Source organism: Helianthus annuus, chromosome 16 (assembly GCF_002127325.2).
Source record: "Helianthus annuus cultivar XRQ/B chromosome 16, HanXRQr2.0-SUNRISE, whole genome shotgun sequence".
NCBI classification, from domain to species: Eukaryota; Viridiplantae; Streptophyta; class Magnoliopsida; order Asterales; family Asteraceae; genus Helianthus; species Helianthus annuus.
In genome coordinates, this window is record NC_035448.2 from 167,084,493 (window position 1) to 167,105,907 (window position 21,415).

Here is a 21,415-nt window from a genome sequence, read left to right on the forward strand (position 1 = left end):
AAGTGGATAAACACTACTAGAAAACTGTTGTTATTCCCACGTCAATTTCCGTGGGAAATCCGTGGGTAACTGCGTTTACCCACGGATTTCCCACGAAAATGGGTTGTAGGAATTTTGCTCGTGGGTAATTTTTTTCTGACGCATTTCCTACAAATTCTCCTACTCATTTCACACACAAATGTTTCGTTAGAATTCTCCTACACATTTCTCACGGAATTAATTTTCTTAATTTTCCGACGCATTTCCCACGAAACATTACTTTTTTAAAATTTTCTGTTTAAATCAATTATATTTATTTTTATTATATATATTTTAATTTTCTTACACAATTCCTACGGAAATTTTTTTTCTTCCCACACAATTCCAACGGAATGTATTCGTTTTTTCTACATAGTTCCTACGGAAATATTTTTTCCTACACAATTCCAACAGAATGTATTATTTTTTCCCACACATTTCCTACGAATTTATCTTTGTTTCCTACACATTCTAACGGAATGTGATGAAACCTGTTTATTCTTTTTCCTACATGTTTCCTACGAATACATTTAAAAAAATAAAAAAAATAACAAAAAATACCTGCTTTTTCTTACTAAAAAATGCATAATGATAAATACGATTTGGAACATAAATTTAACAAAAACAAATAACATAAATTCGAAGCACATTTAAATTACAAAAACTTCATACTTGCGACCCAAAACAGACGTCTTCAATTCATACTTGCAACCGGGACCGTAGAAATTGCCTAACAAAACATAAGGTTACATAAATAAAATGTACATATGAATAAAATGCAATCTTTATATTTAAATATTAAAATCCTATCATACATACAAAGAAGGCAAGTAGTTCCAAATCTACCCTTCATAAGACATGAAGATCAAAATCCACGACCTACAAGTCTGCCAATGCTACAATCAACCAATAAATCTAGAAAATCATAGATCACAAACCATACAAAAACATTTATCAAACCATACAAAAAGCATTCATCTAATGCAAAGATATACATACCTTATGCGATGATCAAAGTTAACGAGCTACGAATATCTTGGTTCAGTTGAACCATACATATATACATATTTTTATACTACATACTCATGTATAAGCAAGTTTGTAGTTGACCGGTTAGATACAAATGATCATAATTTAATAGAATTAGAGCTAACCTTGAGACACCTTTACAGAGTTCGTGTCCAGCCCTCAAACACCAAACACCTCCTAAATCCAGTGCTCCATTGAGTCATTGACCATAATTTCAATTTCCAAATGCAAAGTCTTTTTGTATTCCATAATTGAAAACAAACAAAGTATCTAAATGTATTTGTATTCCATAACTGAAAACAAAGTATCTAAATGTGTACAAATAAATTGAAAAGTTGATTTTTTAGATATAAGGAAACCACTTACAATACAAATAAAGTCATGTTGAATTGTCTCAACAAACACCCGCATATCGAATTACGATCACGTTGTATTGAGTGCTATTATATGGTTGCCAAGAATACGAGTCATACATGCTCTAATAGACCGTATTAAGGCCTGTATGGATTCCTACGATTTTTCTACGGAACTATTACATTCATTATTTCCACGGATTTTTGACGAATTGTTAAAAGGAAACGTGTTTCGTAGGAATTGTGTCAGTATTTTCCTACACATTTCCTACAGATATATATAAATTTGTTTTAAAAATAACATATATGTGTATTACAAAAAAAAATATCCATTCCGTGAGTAATCTGTCGGAATTTCCAACGTACTTCCTACGGAATTAATTTAGAAATAACATATTTTTTTATTAAATAATAAAACTTTATATTATAGAATCATAAAATTTTATTTTTTATAAATATTTTTTTATGATAAACTGAATTCATACGCATTTCCTACTAATGATTAAAATGAAAACGGGTTTCGTAGGAACTGCGTCAGTATTTTTCTACACATTTCCTACGGATATATACATAAATGTGTTTTAAAAATAACATATATGTGTATTACAAAAAATTATCCATTCCGTGAGTAATCTGTCGGAATTTCCAACAAACATCCTACGGAATCAATTTAGAAATAACATATATTGTTTTTAAATAATAAAATTTATATTTTAGTATCATTAATTTTGTTTATTATGAATATTTTTTTACGATAAATTAGATTCCTACGCATTTCCTACAAATTGTTCAAATAAAAACGAATTCCGTCAGAATTCCGTCGAAAATTTCCGACACATTTCTTACGCATACCGATTCCTACGAAGTTCCGACTAATAGTTAAAATGAAAACGAATTCCGTAGGGAATCTGTGGGAAATTTCTGACAATTTTCCTACGCATAACAATTTGTGGCTTTTTTGTCGCTTTTTTTGTCACAAAACTAAGATCCTTTCTTGTTCGTCGGAATTTCGTGGGAAAATTGTCGGCATTTTTGTTCGTAGGAAATGTGTAGGAAATTTTGGTAGGAATAGTAGTAGTTTTCTAGTAGTGAAATAACTAAAAAGATAAAGAGACGCACGCACTGACGTCCATATTCATATATAAATTATATTATACGGAAGCAATCAAAACAATTTTAAAACACGGTTGACAATATCTCCTTGTCGAGGGCATAATCAACTCTTTCAGAACGTTCAAAGTCGGTTTATTAAAAGGGTATCAATCAAATATTAAACATAAATTAATAGAAAATAAGAAACTACCTACTCTTTCATACCATACACTTTTATATAAACTAACTGTTTATGTCTTGATAACTATTATCAAGTCTTCTGAAAACCTAAGTAACTGAATGCGTTATAACAAGGAGCATATTACAAGAAATGCAACATAGAATCATTTCGTAAAAAACAAATTCAAGTAAATATTAAATTATTACAAATATAAGGACTTATATATTTTTTTTGTAAATTAATCTTTCATTATCATTGAGAAACTTTTTATCATATAGATAGATTTTAAGCGTTATACCAACTTTATAAAGTTATCAATGTAATATAATAAAATGTTCGGCTCTTAAAAAGGATGTTAATAAATATACATTTTTTATTGACAAATTTCTTTTAAATCTTGTTGTCTGTGGGAGTTAAACCCAAGACTTCCCTCTCAAATTTAGGTTTTTAAAGATTTTGTATTTACCAATAGATACACCACACCTTTGGTCCTTGCTCTCAGATCAGTTTGTTTAGCAACTAGGGCTGTTCATGAGCCGAGCCGAGCCGAGCTAGGGCAAGCTCGGGCTTGGCTCGATTATAAACCGAGCCGGCTCGGCTCGGCTTGGATTTAAAACCGAGCTGCAAATCTAAGCTCGGGCTCGGCTCGGTTTGGTTTGGTTCGACTTCAAAAAGAAAAATTAATACGTAGCTCTCAAAGTTCAATAGTCTAAAATATTATTCCATAGTTTAAAAGAGCATACCCAAAATGAGTTCAACCTTATATATTACAAGCAAAAAATCAAGTTCAACAATACAAAATAAGTTTCAAACTCAACGAAATACAATATAAGTTTATTAGAATGGTAATCCACCTTCAAATATGTTATAGATATACAATTACACTCATAAATACATGTAAATAATAATAAATTTTTTGTAAATATATTATAAAGTAGATAAAAATAAAATACATTAAAAGTAAAATAATCTTAGCTAAGTCAAGCTGAGTTAAAAAGTGAGCCAAACCGAGCCAATTTGGCTCGTTACGAGCCGAGCCGAGCTAGGCTCACTTTCTTATCGAGCCGGTTCGGCTCAATTTCAAAACGAGCCATATCGAGCGAGCTTTTTCCGAACTAAATTCGAACGAGCTCCGAATGAGCTCCGAGCCGCGAGCTTTTTGGACAGCTGTAAGCAAGGGGTACATTTAAACAAAAAAAGAAAAAAAAAATATATGATAAGACCATATGTAATGAGGAAGTGACATAATGCCCTTCGCATGAAGTGATATGTGGTATATGAGACATTATAGGGGTGAAGTTAAAAAGAGATGTAGTGGAGATTTGTGAAGATGTAATCTTGATTTTAATTTCTTTTTTCTTTTTCAAGTTGAAAAGCGATGTAGTGGAAATTTGTAAAGATGTAAGGAGAATTGATTGGCCATTCAAAGTCATCTTGTGTGCGTTGGCTTAACATACCAAATACAAGAATATTTAAATCGATATATTTATTATAAGGTAAAGGTTTCGAAAGTCGTCGTTATATTGATTTATAATAATACCCCCTTTCAATAATTTGTTTCATCATATCCCAACTTTCATTGCGACCGTTTGGTGAAAATTTTGCTAAAAAGATTCATCTTTGTAAGATCTGCCAATGGCTTCTTCTTCTGCAACTTCAAGCGATCATAACAAGAAGTATCAGTATGATGTATTCTTAAGCTTCAGCGGTGAAGACACCCGTAGAAGCTTCGTCGATCATCTAAACAATGCTCTTCAGGGGTACGGTATTCGCACTTTCAAAGACGACGAGAGACTCCAAAAAGGTAAAGAGATCAAAGACGCGCTCTTGAAGTCTATTGAAGACTCCAGGTTCTGCATTATTGTTTTCTCTAAGAAGTACGCATCTTCATCTTGGTGTTTGGATGAGCTCGTAAAGATTATGAAGTGCCAGAAGACAACCGATCAAACTGCTTTCCCTGTGTTCTATGATGTAGAACCAACAGAAGTCCGCAAACAAAGCGGGTCGGTTGGAGAAGCATTTGCCAAACATACGAATAAGGTGGTCGTCTTGACACCCCTTCTCAAGAAAGTTTTTGAACACGCACTTGCGAGACATACCAATGAAAAGTTGGGAAAATGGAGAAAGGCTTTGAAAGATGCAGCCAATTTGTCCGGATGGGAGTTGAAGAACACCGCTGATGGGTATATATCATCTCTCTCATATTCTTCTGTTTTCTTTCTTTAATTGTAGCAAGCGTAATATGTTTGTATGAAATGGACATGAAAGCTAACTGTTTGTATATTCTTCTTTGATCCACAGACATGAAGCAAAAGTAATCAAATTAATTGTTGAGAGGGTTTCACTCGAGTTGCGATCCGTTAATATGGGTGTTGATGAGAACTTAGTAGGCATGGAACAGAGGATGAAAGCTCTCGATCCTTATTTAGAGAGTGGTTCGAATGATGTTCGTATGGTAGGGATCAAGGGCATGGGAGGTGCTGGGAAGACAACTTTGGCGCGAGCTATTTTTGATAAAATATCCATTAATTTCGAAGCTAAAAGCTTTGTTGAGGATGTGAGGGAACATTCGAAAGCTCCTTTGTTGGGTTTGAAGAAGTTGCAAGAACAAGTCCTTAGAGATGTATTAGGGGACAAAAGCATTACCATTAGTAGTGTTCATGAGGGGACAAACTTAATGAAAACGATGTTGTGTGGTAAGAAAGTTCTTATTGTTCTCGATGATGTGGATCACAGAGACCAACTTGAGAGATTAGTTGGTAATCATAATTGGTTCAAGTTGGGAAGTAGAATTATAATTACAACTAGAGACGAGCATGTGCTCATAGCACATGGAGTGAAATACATCCATGATGTCAATCTGTTGTTGAATGAGGAAGCAATTCGCCTCTTCCGTAGGCATGCTTTTCGAGAAGATATTCCAACTGAAGAGTACGATAAACAATCACTCGAAGTTATACATTATGCTGCTGGCCTTCCCCTAACAATCAAAGTTTTGGGTTCCTTTCTCTGTGGTAAAAGCAAGCCTGAGTGGATCGAAGCACTAGCAAGACTCAAAACAATTCCCTTACAGGAAACTCTTACAAAATTGGAACTAAGCTATGAAAACCTAGAGGATGATTACAAGAAAATATTCTTAGATGTGGCATGCTTCTATAGACATCTTCGATTGAGTTGGGCGCCACTGAGGCTGCAGCAAATGAATCTGCTAGTGAGTAACAAGGTAATAAGAATGCTTGAAAGCCGTGGATTTAAAGCTAGAAATGGTTTAAGAGTTCTTCACCAAAAATGTCTCATAACAGTTGACAAGGAATGGAACCTAATACACATGCATGACCATATTGAAGAAATGGGCAAGAATATTGTACGCCGTGAGCATCGAAATGATCCCACTAAACATAGCCGGCTATGGGTTCAGGAGGAAATTGAATATGTCTTGGCAAATGACTTGGTAAGAATCCATTCTACTTGTAAGATGGAAATCAAGATCACATAATTTTCATTAGTTATGACAAACTAGTGGCTGCTCTCTTGAATTACAGGGTACTGAAGCAACAAGATGTATAAAACTTAAAATCACTCCTGGAATTGTTTTGGAAAGTCTTCGAAACATGAAGAAACTTGAATGCCTTATTGTGCACAAGCGTAAGGTCAATAATATTTCTGATGACTGTGTGAAGATTAATGAAGCTCGCGGATACTTTCCAAATTCGTTACGATATCTATATTGGTACGGGTACCATCATCGGTGTTTTCCCAAAACATTTGAAGCAAATAATCTTGTTGCACTTGAAATGCCTTTCAGCAAAATCAAACTTTGGGAAGAGGGAAAGGTAATGTGGTTGATTGGTTGTTCTTTTATTTTCTAATGTATATATATGTCTATTTATCTATTAGCTTTTATCGTGACTAACATATATTTACTTTTTTTTTGTTTATTTTTCATCTTATAATAGATTATGAAAAGGCTCAAATTCCTTGATTTGAGTTATTCAGAAGAGTTAAGGAGTCTTGACCTTGGGCTGACACCCAATCTTGAGAGGTTAAATCTTGAAAGGTGTAAGAAATTGGTAGCACTTGACGTGCACGGCGGATGTCTAAAAACCCTTGTCTATTTAAACCTATGTCATTGCCAGGGGTTGAAATCTATATCTTTTATCGAGCAGTTTGAATCTCTTGAAGTTCTTGATCTAAGTTGGTTAGATTTGAGGGAACTCCCTGATTATATATTCACAGGGCACTCCAGCAATAGTTTGCTAGAGCTGAAACTTTCATTTAATGAAGATATAAAAGAAGTACCCTCATCAATTGGAAATCTTCATAAGCTTGTCTCTCTACATATCGTGTGGTGCAGTAAACTCAAGAGTATTCCAGGAAGCATTTGTAGTTTACAACATTTGACAACTCTTAACCTTTCTTATAGTGACATAGAGGAATTGCCAGAGGACCTTGGCCAACTGGAATGTTTAGAATACCTTAAGTGTAGTGGTACAAAAGTTAAACATCTCCCTGGTAGCATTTGTATGTTGAAACATCTCAAAACCCTAATTTTTTACCATTGTCAGCTTCTTAAGAAGTTACCTAAGGATGTTGGCCAATTAGAATCTTTGGAGAAATTAGACCTAGATGGTTGCTCTAATTTAAGAGAAATTCCCAACAGCATTTGTAAGTTGAAAGGTCTCAAAAAGTTGGATCTTAGAAGTTGTTCGAGGCTTGAAAAACTGCCAGAAGAACTAGGAAATTTAAAATGTTTACAATTCTTAGATGTTAGGGATACTGGCATAACTCACCTTCCACAGAGCATTTATTCAGTGAAAGATTTGACAATCTACAAACCCGAAAATTAATGGTTGAGGTTAAAACAGCACCTGATGATGTTGGCCAATTAGAATCTTTGGAGGAATTAAATCTACAGTATTGCTATGAGTTAAGAGAAATTCCCAACAGCATTTATAAGTTGAAATGTCTCAAAGAGTTGAAGCTTGGAGGATGTTGGGGGCTTGAAAAACTGCCAGACGAACTAGGAAACTTAAAATGTTTACAATTCTTAGATGTTAAACTGGCATAACTCACCTTTCACAGAGCATTTATTCAGTGAAAGGTTTGAAAATCTACAAACGCGATAAATTGTTGTGATGAGGTTTACACACAGTGAGGGAGCTTAGAAGAAATGTAGGAGGCCCTTGGGCAATTGATGAGCGAAGATTTACATATTGATAAACAAAAATGTCAGCAATCCAATTTTACCCACAAAACCTAATTTCCCATTGTTTTCGACAACAATCCCATCCGCTTCATCAACTTCCTTCCCAATTAACAGGTATGTTTCTTCACTGATTACACCAATATCTCAATTCTTGATTCTGATTGTTTTTGAGAATGTAAATAGTGTAATTTGATTGTAGCTGTGTTGTTTTTGAGATAATTTTGCTCCATTTGGGCGCGATTTTCAGGGTTTCATCTTTATGTATACCAAGTCAGTGGGAAATTATATTAATTAGATGAACCATTGGACCCCTGACTTCCTAATTATTATGTTGTTTTATTAGTTTAGATGTGGCCTTATAAGTCAAGAATATTCTTGTTCTTTCATTGTAGCAATTATGAAATTACTAAATGTGATTCCAAAATGAATTCTAGCACTGAATTTCTATGTTTTATAACATGATTCATGTAAAGGCCTAACTGGATTCACCCTAATGTCGCTACTGGCAAAAGGTATTACATTTAACTCTGTGACTTATGTCTATTTTCTTGCAAATTTGACACCTTGCGGGTGTATGCATATACTCTTTGTTATAGACGTTTATGTGGTGGTCTGTTATTTCTCAAAATATACATAAATCCATGTTTGGAAATCAATGCATCTGACCTCCAAGTCAACCTTTTGTTCTTTACTAGAAAATGTGATTTGTTCATGCAGATATTGATGTAATTCTTTGATAATCAGATCCTCTCCATTACTATGCCTTATGCCCTTATCTTACTTTGTGTTTGACACCTGAAAATGATTTGATTGCAAATAAATAACTACACGAGAAAATGAAACATGTTATGAATACAAATAAAGCTGGTGTAAACATTAATTAATAATAAACAGAATTTTGACTTTGAGAGTCCACATATTGCAATTAGTACATTTGATATCAGATCTGAAAGTGTAACATGTTACTTGTGCATCTGGTGTATTCCGATCTGATTTTGCTTGACGGATCACTGATCAACTGCTCGTAGATGATGCCAATCTGATCTATGGATTGATCTGATAAACTGGTGATGTATTGCTGTTAAGTTGCTCGAAAATATGAAGGATGCATTGACTGTTTCTACATCTGAGCTCTGATATCATAGTTTGACCAAAGGTCAACTGTCAATACATGAACATGTAAACCTGAAATTAAACCGGATTTATGTGTTTTCAAAGCGTCTACATATACTCCCTAAAATCTCAAGGGACTAATGAAATCGGAATCACCTCCTTATATACATAAAATTATTATTCAATCTAAGCTACAACATTATATTCAGTGGAAGTTTTAGTTCTACCCAAAACTCAGCTGAACAGATATTAGACTAAACCACAATTGCAAAAAGTTATATTATGTTTATGTCAATACAAGAAATCATATGCATTTTTCACTATTACTAGTACCTAAATGTTTTGATTAATCATAAATACCTACTCAATGTTCATATTTCATTATACGGCCGTTTAATCATCTCAACTCATCATCAAATTAACTCAAAAAATACAACACAACCATTCGAATACTTTACACCTCTTGAATGACATGATACAAAAAGCTAGGGTCTTACATCAGTGTAAAACTAGACATGTCTACTGTGTAACATTTCACCACACATTTTTAACCATCCCGCGCGCCTTCATATGGGTTTAACCGTCTCAAGTATATACTGCTTTGACCAGTGTTGACTCTCATCCAAAACCATGACAATGGTATTAATAATCCAACAGATCTTTTACTATTCCGACATGGTTTTCAGCTTCAAAAAACCAAATACCCCTGGAAAATGGTGGATATTTGCAATCACTCTGTAACTAGCCAGCCGGGTTTGAATAGAGGGTCGTTAGTAAAGTCGCGACCTGTTACAGATGTAGACTCCCCTTGGCGTCGGAAACACTGAAACGTAATAAATTAAAGATGTGAACTTCTTCACCAATCCTTGCAAATGCCTTTATTTGCAACCAAACAATGTTATCGAGATCAATTTTGCCATCAAGAACATATCAATAGGCTAAACTTGTCGCTCAGATTTTGATGAACATGTACATGTTCTCTTTTAACTCTAAAAAATTAGTTTGGGCCAACGAGGCCAAAATTTGACTACATCATTATATGTTTTCTTATTGATGAACGCCACAAAAATAACAAAAGAAAACCAAAAACTATATAAGACGTACCTTGTAGCAAACTATGGTGTCATCAGGATACATTGCAAATAATTTTGTTCCAAGTCTCGCGTGACAAGAATCACATAGACTCTCATCATTAATTTGTACAAGTCGAGACCTTTCCTCTAATCTTGCTAATTTTGCATCAAGGTTAACAGCCCGAGATAAATTATGAACCACCTACAAAGTTGACAACTTTCAAATTTATTGTTTTTTTTTTTCTGAAAATTCCCAAAAAAAGGCACCCTCTTTAACAAGAACAGGTGATTCCGAGCAACATGTAGTAATTTCGATTCTAAACATAAATAGCTTGAAGGCTTTATAAAACATGTGAGGAAATCATATGAAGAACATGCCTGTCCTTGATAATGATGATGAAGCCGAGCTCTTAGCATTCTTAATATCGTATCAGAAGCAAGATGTAAAGGCATGTTCGGGGATAATCTCTGCAAATAAAATCTAAAAGCTTTAGAATGAATAGCTTCGTGGCTATTTACTAATTGGAGGCCATTATTGCGTTATTTGGTGAAATTTTGTGTTTGCATATTAAGTTTAAACAATGTGTGACAAAGTTTAATAGAAATTGTGTTTTGTCGGGATTGGAACATCAAGGAAATACGAGAGTTGAAACCTCAAGAACTTGGAGAGGATCAAGTGATTCTCCATGATTATGAAGAAGCCGAACAGCAGCTTTAAACATGGGCGTCTTGCCATCTGCGGGGTTTAGATAAATATCAAGCAACCTGAAAATATAAATCCATATAAATATACAAGTTATCCAACTCATTTCTGGGAAGAGTGTGTGTGTGTGTGAGAGAGAGAGAGAGACAGAGACAGAGACAGAGAGAATGAGGGGGAGAGAGAATGAGAGAGAGAGAGAGAGACAGAGAGAATGAGGGGGGGAGAGAATGAGAGAGAGAGAGAGAGAGAGAGAGAGAGAGAGAGAACCAACTGCATATAGGCATCTGGTCTACCAATTTCAGCACAATAGTGTTCAGCAGCATCACTATCCTCTAGTTTCCTGAACAAATTACATTACATAAATTGTGAACTTTAGAAAAAAAAAATATGGAAAGATATTGTATTTAAAATGATAAAGTTTAAGCCTATAAGAATAATCGGACGCCTATTTTAATGTTTGGTCGTAATTTCAGTTTGAAGTAAATCAACGTATTACAATCAGATTCAGATTCAATTAAGGTCAGTATTTTGTAAATGCATTTAGTAAGATAATTAGGATTATTATAATAATATTTTCCATTTTCCCACTGCAACCTTTATAACATTCTTCACACACATACATATATAGGGCGAGGATCATTATAAAACACTATATTATTGCAAGATCAAAAAGAACAAATCTAAATCGTTTAATTGTTTGATCAATGGTTCATATTTTTAAAATTGTGTCTACATACACATGTGCAGGTTATATACATATACGAACAATCAAACAAATTTGTTCATGTTCATATTTTCTTTTCTTTTTTTTTTTTTCGTTTTTTAGGAGAGAGCGAGAAACATTAACCATTACATCTAAGAACATTTTCTTTTTAAAAAAAAAAAATTAAGATTGAAAAACGAATGGTTAGTTTTGTTCTCGCAATAACTTGTAGTCTTATAGCTCAAAGGAGTTCATATATTTTTAACTGCCTATTTTGAAATAGTAAACTTACACGGCCAAGATTTGGAGCACTAATGTTTCTTGTCCAAGTTTTCTATAAAGAATAGCCTGCAAAAAAGACCAATAAAGCAGATTTTCAATACAAAGTCCATAATATTCAACCAATAAAACAACATTTCCTATTTTAGGTAATATTTTAATCTAAAATTACATATTTGCCTATTGCCATGATCATCGAGCACAACTTACTTTGGTATAATGATTCCTGTCAGTCACTTCGTAAGGGTACTTAAGATATTTGGACATTTGGTTAAAAGAAACAGATATCGACACTTTTGAAGGGCATTCAAGATATTTGGTAATAGTTATAGCCAAACATTTATCTTAAACTATGGGTGCAGACAAATGTTGCAAGTTTCATGCATAGTTGTTAATTGCGACCATAGCGGTCGCTATAGCGCGATTTATAGCGATGCGGCGTACTGTCGCTATTTGGTTCATAGCAACGACTATCGAATTTAGCGACAGTTATTATTATTTTTTTTAATGTTATAAAGGGTTATAGCTATAAAATAGCTAGATTTATAGGTTTTTGTTAAATATACATGTAAAATAGCATATATACAAGGGTATTTTGATGTAATATACATATAAAAATTTTCAAAATTCTTTTTCTAGTGTAATCGCTATTTATAAAATAGCTGTCGCTATTCGCTACGTAGCCTAGCCATGCCTTGTCGCTATTCGCTATCAACAACTATGGTTTCATGTAACCCCCAACTATTGTGTCAATTTCGACCCATTTACTTATGAATGAGTCGATTTGGGTTATGTTTTATATCACTAATCAGTCAAATTGGTAAAATGGAAAAAAAATAGCTTATGTGTCTAAAGTCAACCCAACCCGGCCCATTTTCATTTCAACCCAATGTGACCCGTTATAACAGACCTTTTCCAACCATAACTCTGATTCTTCTATCAAATCAAGGACCTCTTCACGATCATACAAGTCTGAAGACTGCAAGAAGACTTGTAATCTCTCTCTCACGGGACTTTGAAATATTGAATGATTTCCGGGCTCTGGCCCGTTAATCTGCTCCGACTGACTTTCTGTTCCGTAAGTTTCAAGTGCTGATTTGGTGAGTAACAGAGCATATGAGGTATGGAACTGAGGTTCATCAGAGCCTTGATCTTCAATCAACCATTGAAGATATCTGCAAAGGTGTAAGTAAACGTTACGAAAATGAACATATGCATGAATAAATTATAATTATAAATCAGACAATGAGCTAGAATTTCCGGATTTACCTCTGAATAATTTCGGTTTTCTTTGGATCAATTGCAGCAATTACTTCATCTACAAAAAAAAAATGTTAAAACTTTAAAACAGAAATACTACGATTCGAAATAGTTCTATTCAAGAGAAATGGATCAATTGCAGCAATTACTTCATCTACAAAAAAAAAATGTTAAAACTTTAAAACAGAAATACTACGATTCGAAATAGTTCTATTCAAGAGAAATGGATCAATTGCAGCAATTACTTCATCTACAAAAAAAAAATGTTAAAACTTTAAAACAGAAATACTACGATTCGAAATAGTTCTATTCAAGAGAAAAATGCCCGGATAGTCCCTGTGCTCTACAAAAATAAAAATGTTAAAACTTTAAAAAGAAATACTACGATTCGAAATAGTTCTATTTTAGAGAAAAATGGCCGAATAGTCCCTGTGCTTTGATGAAATTTCACCTATAGTCCCCATCTTTCTAAAATTACAACTATAGTCCCCAACTTTTGCACACTTGTTACTCGGATAGTCCTTAACGTGGTTGGGGGTTAGTTTTCTCAGTCAAGTGAGTATGAAATGACAAAAATACCCTTTATATTAAAAATTAAAAAAAACTAATCAATAAATAAAACATTAAGAACACTAAAAATACATGTGGCCTACCCCACCCTTTTCCCATATTTTTCTCTGACGACCATTAACATTCAACCACCGTCAAAGAGTCCGGTAAACGCGATTCGCTACATAGCACGCTATAGCGATCGCTATAGCCGCTATTGACAACTAATGGTGTCGATTTAATATGGCAGGGGGTTAGTTTGGTTTTAATATGTTAGTTTCCTTCGGGTTTGGTTTGTAAATAATGGGTTTGCTGCATTTGATGCAGGCTAGCCACTGGCTAGTTTTTGTATTGAACAAATTTTGGGTGTGAATGAATAAAATTGCCTCTGCCTAAAAAAAACACAGTCGAGAGTTAACAGCTCCGGGGACCATAAACCTGCTCCGGCGATGTTATACTCCGATAAGTTACAAACTAACGAAACCGACAATGAACAACGGTTCTATAAACAATTCTCCGTTAAACGAACTCAGACGGTGGAGGTGATGGTGGTGGGTGGAGGTTGAAGATGAAGTTGGTGTTGATTGGGTTAATAAAATATATTTAATCAGTAGGTGAGTCCCTTCTTTATTAATTAATGTATTTTTAATTAGTTTTTTAATGATAAGGGTAGTTTAGTCATTTCATACCCACCTAACTGGAAAAACTAACCCTCATCCATGTTAGGGACTATCTAGGAAACGAGTGCTCAAAAGTTGGCGACTATAGCTATAATTTTAGAAAGATGGGGACTATAGGTGAAATTTCACAAAAGCACAGGGACTATCCGGGCATTGTTCTCTCTATTTTATGTCAATTAATATGCATAATCTGTCTAAAGATACTCATTATTGCAAACTACCGTATTCTTATGGCCTTTGCGTAAGTGATTAAATTCATGTTTGCAATGAGAAACCGAAAATAGAGGTGGCAAAAGGGGCGGATCAGACGGGTTGGGTAATGGGTCAAAATGAGTTCGGCTCATAAGAAGTAATTTTATAGCAAGTGGAAAAATGGGTCTGGATGACCCACAAATAATTTTGCCCACTCATTATAAATGATGATAAATGCATATGATTACAGAAAGCATGTAACTGCCATTTTCGTCCCTGTGGTTTGTTCAATTATGCTAGTCCAGGCCAAATTTCAAATTTGTATTATTTCCGTCCCTAACATTCTTGAAACATGCCAGTTCCGTCCAAAAACTGACGTCTATTAAAACATGCCATGAAGGGTAAAAACGTCATTTTCCTCTTTTTAACAGCAGGTTTTAACAGACATTCGTTTTTTGGATGGAATTGGCATGTTTCAAGATGTTAGGGATAGAAATGGTACAAATTTGAAATTTGGCCTGGACTGGTATAATTGAACAAACCACAGGGACGAAAATAGCAGTTAACTCTTACAATAATAATCTAATATAACTAAAACAATTTATAAGGTTCTAAGCATTAAAAAATATTGTTGGGCGACTTCCGGCCCCTTTGATGTGTTCCATGAAGATAAAACGTAAACCGGTAAACCAAATCAACCATTCAACCCGTTCAAAATTTCCACATCTAAAGACATGAAATATCTACCCTTACCTGGAGGAAGTTGTTGACTCCTTTTTTCAGACGTCAATACTCGAACGGCAAGCATATTGTTGATATCTGCAATCTAATTGAAAAAGAGCCGTTTTCCATGAGATAAAAATAAATAGTAAACGTCTGATAAAAATAATAAACAGCCATACCCATCCAAGATGTTGTAGTATGAGATCTTGATCAGATAATTCCTCAAGAATCCTTGTAGCTTCAGTTGCTGCATTTTCTTTGCCAGAAAGAATATTTAGACCTAAATCGTCTTTTTCAACTGTTTTTGCGGGGTCCATCCAGTAGCCAGATGAATAGTTTCTTGCCAATATTCGCCAAATGACAAGAGCCTTGGAGCTCATTCCTTTGCTTTCACAGAGAAAAGCAAGTGTCCTTAAATGCCCTGAATCATTCAGTAGCGTTTCCAACTCCTCCTGCGTAATACTCAAATATTTATTTCTCCTATATTTATATAATATTAATCCATATCTTTGAATAAAAGAATTGAGGAAATAGTATGCATCTAAAATAGACTTTAGGTGACTTTCAACTAGGGGTGCAAACGAGCCGAGCCCGAGCTCGAGTGCTCGAGCTCGGGCTCAGCTCGTTTATTATCTATTAATCAACTTATTAATAAAAATAGTATTCAAAATAGACTCGTTTAGGCTCGCAAGCTCGATAAGTGAAGCTCGGGCTCGTTTACTAAACAAGCTTATTTTTAGACTCGGGCTCGCCTCGTAAACAAGTTTAAATAAGCTGGGTTCGGCTCGTTTACTAAACAACATTAAATAAGGGGCAATGTTATTAAATATGAATCAAAACTAATATTACACCAAGGCTCGGCGAGCCTAACGACTATGTAGTTAATATCCCGATATATCAACCGATATATCAGTGATATATCTGTTATCGGTCCCCTGCCGAGATAGCGGTACAAAATATTGGTTAGAATATCAGTACCGATAATATGATCGATATTGTCTGATATTTGACCGATATAGGACCGATATTTGATCGATAAATCACCGATTTCCCCGATATCAGTACCATTCTTCTTATTTCTACCGTTCATTTTTCTTCTTATTCCTACTATTAGTGTTTTAAGTCTTGATTGTTAGTTGTTACTGTTAAATGTTAGTGTTTTAAGTCTTAGTCAGTTCTTACTTATTACAATTGTTAGTGTTAAATTGCTATATATATAAATTTAGCATGATATTAAAATTACCGATATCCCACCGCGATAACCGATATCTCAAATATCGGTCCTTGACCGATATCCGATATTTTACCGCATTAACTACTTAGCCTGACAAGTTTCACATGCCAGGCTCGAGCTCAGGCTCGATAAATAAACGAGCTTTATGCTCAAGCTCGGCTCGGGCTCGACAAGGCTCGGCTCATTTCGATCTTTTTCTCGAGCCGATCTCACTCCGCTCGTTTGCACCCCTATTTTCAACCCACTTGACCCACCAGACCCATTTTGACCCATTTGAGATAAAAACACACCCAAATCGACCCAACCATTTATTCATAAGTATATTATCAAAACTGACACCTCTAGTTCAAACGTCAAAAAATTATAGTGATCATATTTAAAAAATAATAAAAAAGAATGAGAAAAGGAAAAAGTAAAACCACTCATACCACTATACACCAGTTTTCAGACGATGCAAGACTCTCCATTTCATCAACAAAACTCAAAGCTCTATACAGATACATTAATAGCGTGTCGACTCCCTCCCTCACAGATGATGTAAGATCTTTCTCACGCGAAACTTTTAAATACCTACAAAATTTGTTATAAAAACATTGGATAAACCGAAAAAGATAAACTTCCAATAAGAACCAACGTGGTAAAAAAGCATATTAACCTGATTAAGTTTTTTATCGCAGAGTCTAATAAGTCGTCTCTATTTGGCGTATTTAAAAGAAACTCATCATCCACCGCAGTCTCCAAACCGGCTTTTTTAAGAAAGATTGCTCTTTGAATTGCTATTAATCCGTTGTCGATAACGCTCTCTAGTGGGGCAGGTGGAGGGTGTAACCCCCAGTAACGGTTCTTCGGTACCTAAGAAACAGTTTCTTATCAAAATAACAACAATAACAGCTAATTGCATACGAAGTTAGCAAAACTTTCCAGGACGAGTAAAATGCCATTTTCGTCCCTGAGGTTTAGTCAGTTTTGCGCCTTTCGTCCAAAGGTTTGTTTTTCCGCATCTAGATTCAAAAGGTTGGAAATCTTGTCATTTTCATCCGGCTCGTTAACTCCGTCCATTTTTCTCTGTTGAGTCAGGGGTATTTCCGTCTTTTTTGTTAACTTAAAGGGCAATTCGGTCTTTTTCACTTTAGGTACAAGCATTTAAAATACCCCTAACCGAATCCCCTTTAAGTTAACAAAAAAGACGGAAATGCCCCTGAATTAACAGAGAAAAATGGATGGAGTTAACAAGCCGGATGAAAATGGCAAGATTTTAAACCTTTTGAATCCAGAAGCAGAAAAACAAACCTTTGGACGAAAGTCGCAAAACTGGCCAAACCTCAGAGACGAAAATGGCATTTTACTCTTTCAGGACAGAGAAAACCATCAAAACTGTAGATTTAAGGTAATCTGATCCTAACGGGTCAAAATAATGACACGACGTTGACTTTTTCCTGACATGGTGCTTGAAAGGCATCTTTGCCTCTTAGGTAATTTCTTTGAATCAAAAGATATGGAACTTTGATGGTTTTTCTGGCCTAACGTAAGTTAGTTACCAAAAAAAAATCAGACCAAAGTCAGTAATTTTTATGTGCGATTGGCCCTAAAATCAACTAATAGATGACGAACGAGATTATATGTAAGTATACCAGTAAAGACCAGCGATTTGGATCGGGCATGATGAACGGAAATATTTCAGAAGGCTGCATTGTTTCAGATAGTAGAAAATGGTTGACTGCTTCCTCGAAATGCAAGTCAAACATTAACAAGAATCCCACTTGAGCGTGAACTAGTGAGAGGGTTTCTTTTGTAATTTCACCATCATCGTAAAGCTCCTCGGCTAACGAAACGGCCTCCTTGAAATCCTTCTTTTTTAATAGATCTTTGATTTGTTCTTCAGAAGGTACTTTTAAGTAGCAAATAACCTATAGAATTACAAAATGAGCGTTATACAAAACAAAATACATGGAAAGTCAAAAGTAGAAGTCAAAGGAGCAAGAAATTGGTCAAATCATCACTATAATAGTATAATATGGGGAACCCATTGCCCAAAGCTCGGAAGAACTGCATAAACAAATGTACTTGCTGATTTAACGGTGACACATAAGACGGTTATGTTATTGACACAATATCTGGCCAGCACTACATACAAGTGTTAATGCGACTCTCGTGGTTCTCTACTTTAAATTTGGTTTTGAACCGAGTGAGCCCCTATGTGAACATATGAGCATTAAAATGCTGATACCTTATTATTTTCATATAATTAAATTTCTAATTTTTTGAATGACTAATTTTATTGTTCTAATGATGCAGTTAGTCATATATGACAGGAAAACTATCTTCAGCCTTCAGGTTAAACTCTTTATGAACAAACTTTGAGACACATATAGACATATTAGAAGTAGCAGCTATGACCCGTTTACTTAAAAATGAGTGGATTCGTCGTGTTTTATCTCAAATGGGTCATAATCAAAAGGATTAAACAGAAGGGGGGCAGTCAAACGGGTCGAAAGTAGCCTAAAACCCTATTTCTATTGCATACAATATCCTAAATCGTTCTATTCATGATGTATATTATGACTGTGAATAATATTGCATTTGTCATAATGATTTAACACATTATGTATTTACAAAAAAAAGGACAAAAAAGTGTTTGCAGCAGGTCAAACAAAACAGGCATGGCCTGTTTTGACTTGTACTAAAATACGACCCGTTCTAACGGAACCGAGACACCCAATCTGCCCATCTTTGCTACCTGTATAAAAAATATTAAAATCTGCTTAACTGTCACCAATCGGTAAAAAACATACTCAGCTAGGCAGCTGATTTAGTGGCTTAAACTAATTGAAGCAGTGCCGTTTGCTTAATTATTGGTTATTAGAGAAATGTGCATCCTATCAACAATCTTTTAACAACTTAAATAGACATGAATATACATATGCCTGCCACAACAAAACTTCGGTTGATTATAGAGTTAACCATACCTTGGTTGGTGTTGCTACAACCACCACCTTGCCGGTTCCATCTTCATCATCGGTTATAACGTGATTACCGCGCCCCTCTCCTCCAAACACAACTTTCTGAACGCAATTTCCGGATTTCTTACCATACAACTCCATTTTGCCGCTTTGAATAGGAACCACGCAAGATCCCATCTCTCCGATACCGTCTGGGGAGCCTTGAAATACCAAACTTCCACCCACGGGTTGCCCGTGAGAATTGACAATAATCCCGACATTATCAACCAACATAAAAATCTTATAATCCTTTTTCAAAACCTTAAGCCGTGGTGTACTCGACGTATCAGGAAATGAAAATATTAACCCACATTGACCCGTAACACATGAACATAGATAATAACCACTCGAACAACCCACGATAATCGAATCGTCAATCCAAACCATATCCTTAACCAAATCAACACACGGGATTTCTCTCAAAGTCACGAGTGAACCCGCAACGCTATCGTAACTCTCGCTACTCCTACCAACAAGCCCCACCAAGATCAGTTTCTTCCCAACAGCCGCAGCGAAAACACAGTTATCATCAATCGGCAAATCATTCGCTCCGCCACCACCGTTTACCCTACCGCTGCCACCTAACCTCTGCAAGAAACTCGAACCCCCAATCGGATCACCTCCACCTCCCACAGTTAACTTCGAAAAAGACGCATCTACATTACTCCTTAACCTCCTAGCAACCACACTAACACCTCTCAAAGCACCAATCTTTTTCACAGGCTTTACTAACTCTAAATCAACAAAATGTATAAACCCATCTGACACCACCAAAACTTTCTCAATTTCACCAAACACATGTATAGATTCTACTGCAAAATCACTAACCACAATATGCCTCACAAATTTAAGATTTTGATGACTACCCTCATCACCAACATTCCCGTTATCACTACTACTACTAAAATCAGAACTGGGATGTTGAAGATTAAGTAAAAGGAGTTTACCAGAAACAGTGCCGATGTAAATTAGGGTTTCTGAAGAATTGGGGGAAAACAGAGCTAAAGATCGAATTGAGGCTGAAGATGGGTTGAATTCTGCAAAGGGTTCAAGGATTGTGCGAGATTTGAGGTGGGGTTTAGCCATGGATGAGTCTTTGGGGTTAAAGCTTCGAAATTTCCGCCATTGATGTGGAGGAAGATGAAGAAGATGATGGACTGATGGTGGTGTTTATCGATGCGATGCAGATTAGTGATGACTATGATCAAAGACGATTGATGATTGACTCCAGTTGCAAATTATGATACGCCCCCAAAAAATACAAAAAGAACAACAGCAAGGGGGTGTTTGGCCTAGCTTTTTTTAACAAAGCTTATAGCTTTTTTAGCTTTTTTTACAAAATAAGCTTCATTTGGTGTTTGTTTTAGCTTTTTAAACTTATGCTTATTAGCTTATATAAGCTAATTTTAATAAGCTTATTTGAACATGGTTTTTAAGCTTATTTGAAGAATGATAGAAAATAAGCTATAAGCAAATCCAAACACTTAAAAAAAAGCTTATCAAATAATAGAAAATAAGCTATAAGCTACTTTTAAATATAAGCATAAGCCAAAAAATAAAAGCTAGGCCAAACACCCCCTAACTGCAACCAGAAGCAGGGGCGTTCAAGATTAAATTTAGCTTAAAATAGGTTTGCGTTTTCATAGGGGTAAACGAATCCAGCTGCATCGGGCTCAAAAAAAAGTTTAAAACTAAGAACTCGAGTCCGAGCTTGAACCCGAGTTTCACTTGTTGAGTTTGAGCCGACTCGTTAGCCTAGTATTAATATAAGAGTAAACTTTCGTTTTGATTCATGTGGTTTGGTCATTTTAACGGTTTTGCTTCAATAGTTTAAAATTTTCCTCCCTAATTTTTCTAACTTATCTTCATTTTGCTCCCGGCCCTAACTCCATCAGGGAGGAAACTGGCGACAAACTCGAAAGATTAGGGAGCAAACTGGCGACAAACTCGAAAGATCGGGGAGGAAAATGGCTATTTTTAAACTATTGGAGCAAAACCGTTAAAATGACCAAACCATAAGGAGCAAAA

General features: G+C 35.2%; 2 protein-coding genes and 1 long non-coding RNA gene across 5 annotated transcripts; 1 reads left to right on the forward strand and 2 right to left on the reverse strand.

Moving 5' to 3' along the window:
- Positions 1-584: 584 nt before the first annotated feature.
- Positions 585-1,460, reverse strand: LOC110906198. Of its 2 annotated transcripts, XR_002573740.1 has the most exons (4): positions 1,414-1,460; positions 1,173-1,281; positions 838-905; positions 585-748 (listed from the first exon to the last, which is right to left on the reverse strand). It is a non-coding gene; the product is annotated as an uncharacterized LOC110906198 (long non-coding RNA). The 2 variants fall into 2 exon arrangements; XR_002573739.2 differs by lacking the exon at positions 1,414-1,460 and having other exon boundaries at positions 1,173-1,403.
- Positions 1,461-4,270: 2,810 nt separating this feature from the next.
- Positions 4,271-8,202, forward strand: LOC110907734 (disease resistance protein RPV1). Its single transcript, XM_022152670.2, has 4 exons — positions 4,271-4,856; positions 4,975-6,124; positions 6,216-6,506; positions 6,630-8,202. The coding sequence occupies exons 1-4, from the start codon at positions 4,309-4,311 to the stop codon at positions 7,518-7,520; spliced, it is 2,880 nt and encodes a 959-aa protein (XP_022008362.1). The 5' UTR covers positions 4,271-4,308; the 3' UTR covers positions 7,521-8,202.
- A 1,166-nt stretch (positions 8,203-9,368) lies between these two features.
- LOC110904693 (vacuolar sorting protein 3) lies at positions 9,369-20,682 on the reverse strand. Of its 2 annotated transcripts, none has more exons than XR_002572716.2 (14): positions 19,355-20,682; positions 18,020-18,295; positions 17,044-17,240; positions 16,817-16,958; positions 15,334-15,606; positions 15,185-15,257; positions 13,020-13,068; positions 12,661-12,925; positions 11,764-11,819; positions 11,036-11,108; positions 10,719-10,830; positions 10,444-10,533; positions 10,097-10,267; positions 9,369-9,815 (listed from the first exon to the last, which is right to left on the reverse strand). XR_002572716.2 is itself a non-coding variant. In XM_022150535.2 (14 exons), exons 1-14 carry the CDS (start codon positions 20,471-20,473, stop codon positions 9,723-9,725), a joined length of 2,985 nt encoding a protein of 994 aa, XP_022006227.1. In that variant the 5' UTR covers positions 20,474-20,679; the 3' UTR covers positions 9,369-9,722. The 2 variants fall into 2 exon arrangements, 1 of the variants encoding a protein (XP_022006227.1); XM_022150535.2 differs by having other exon boundaries at positions 11,040-11,108; positions 19,355-20,679.
- Positions 20,683-21,415: the final 733 nt, after the last annotated feature.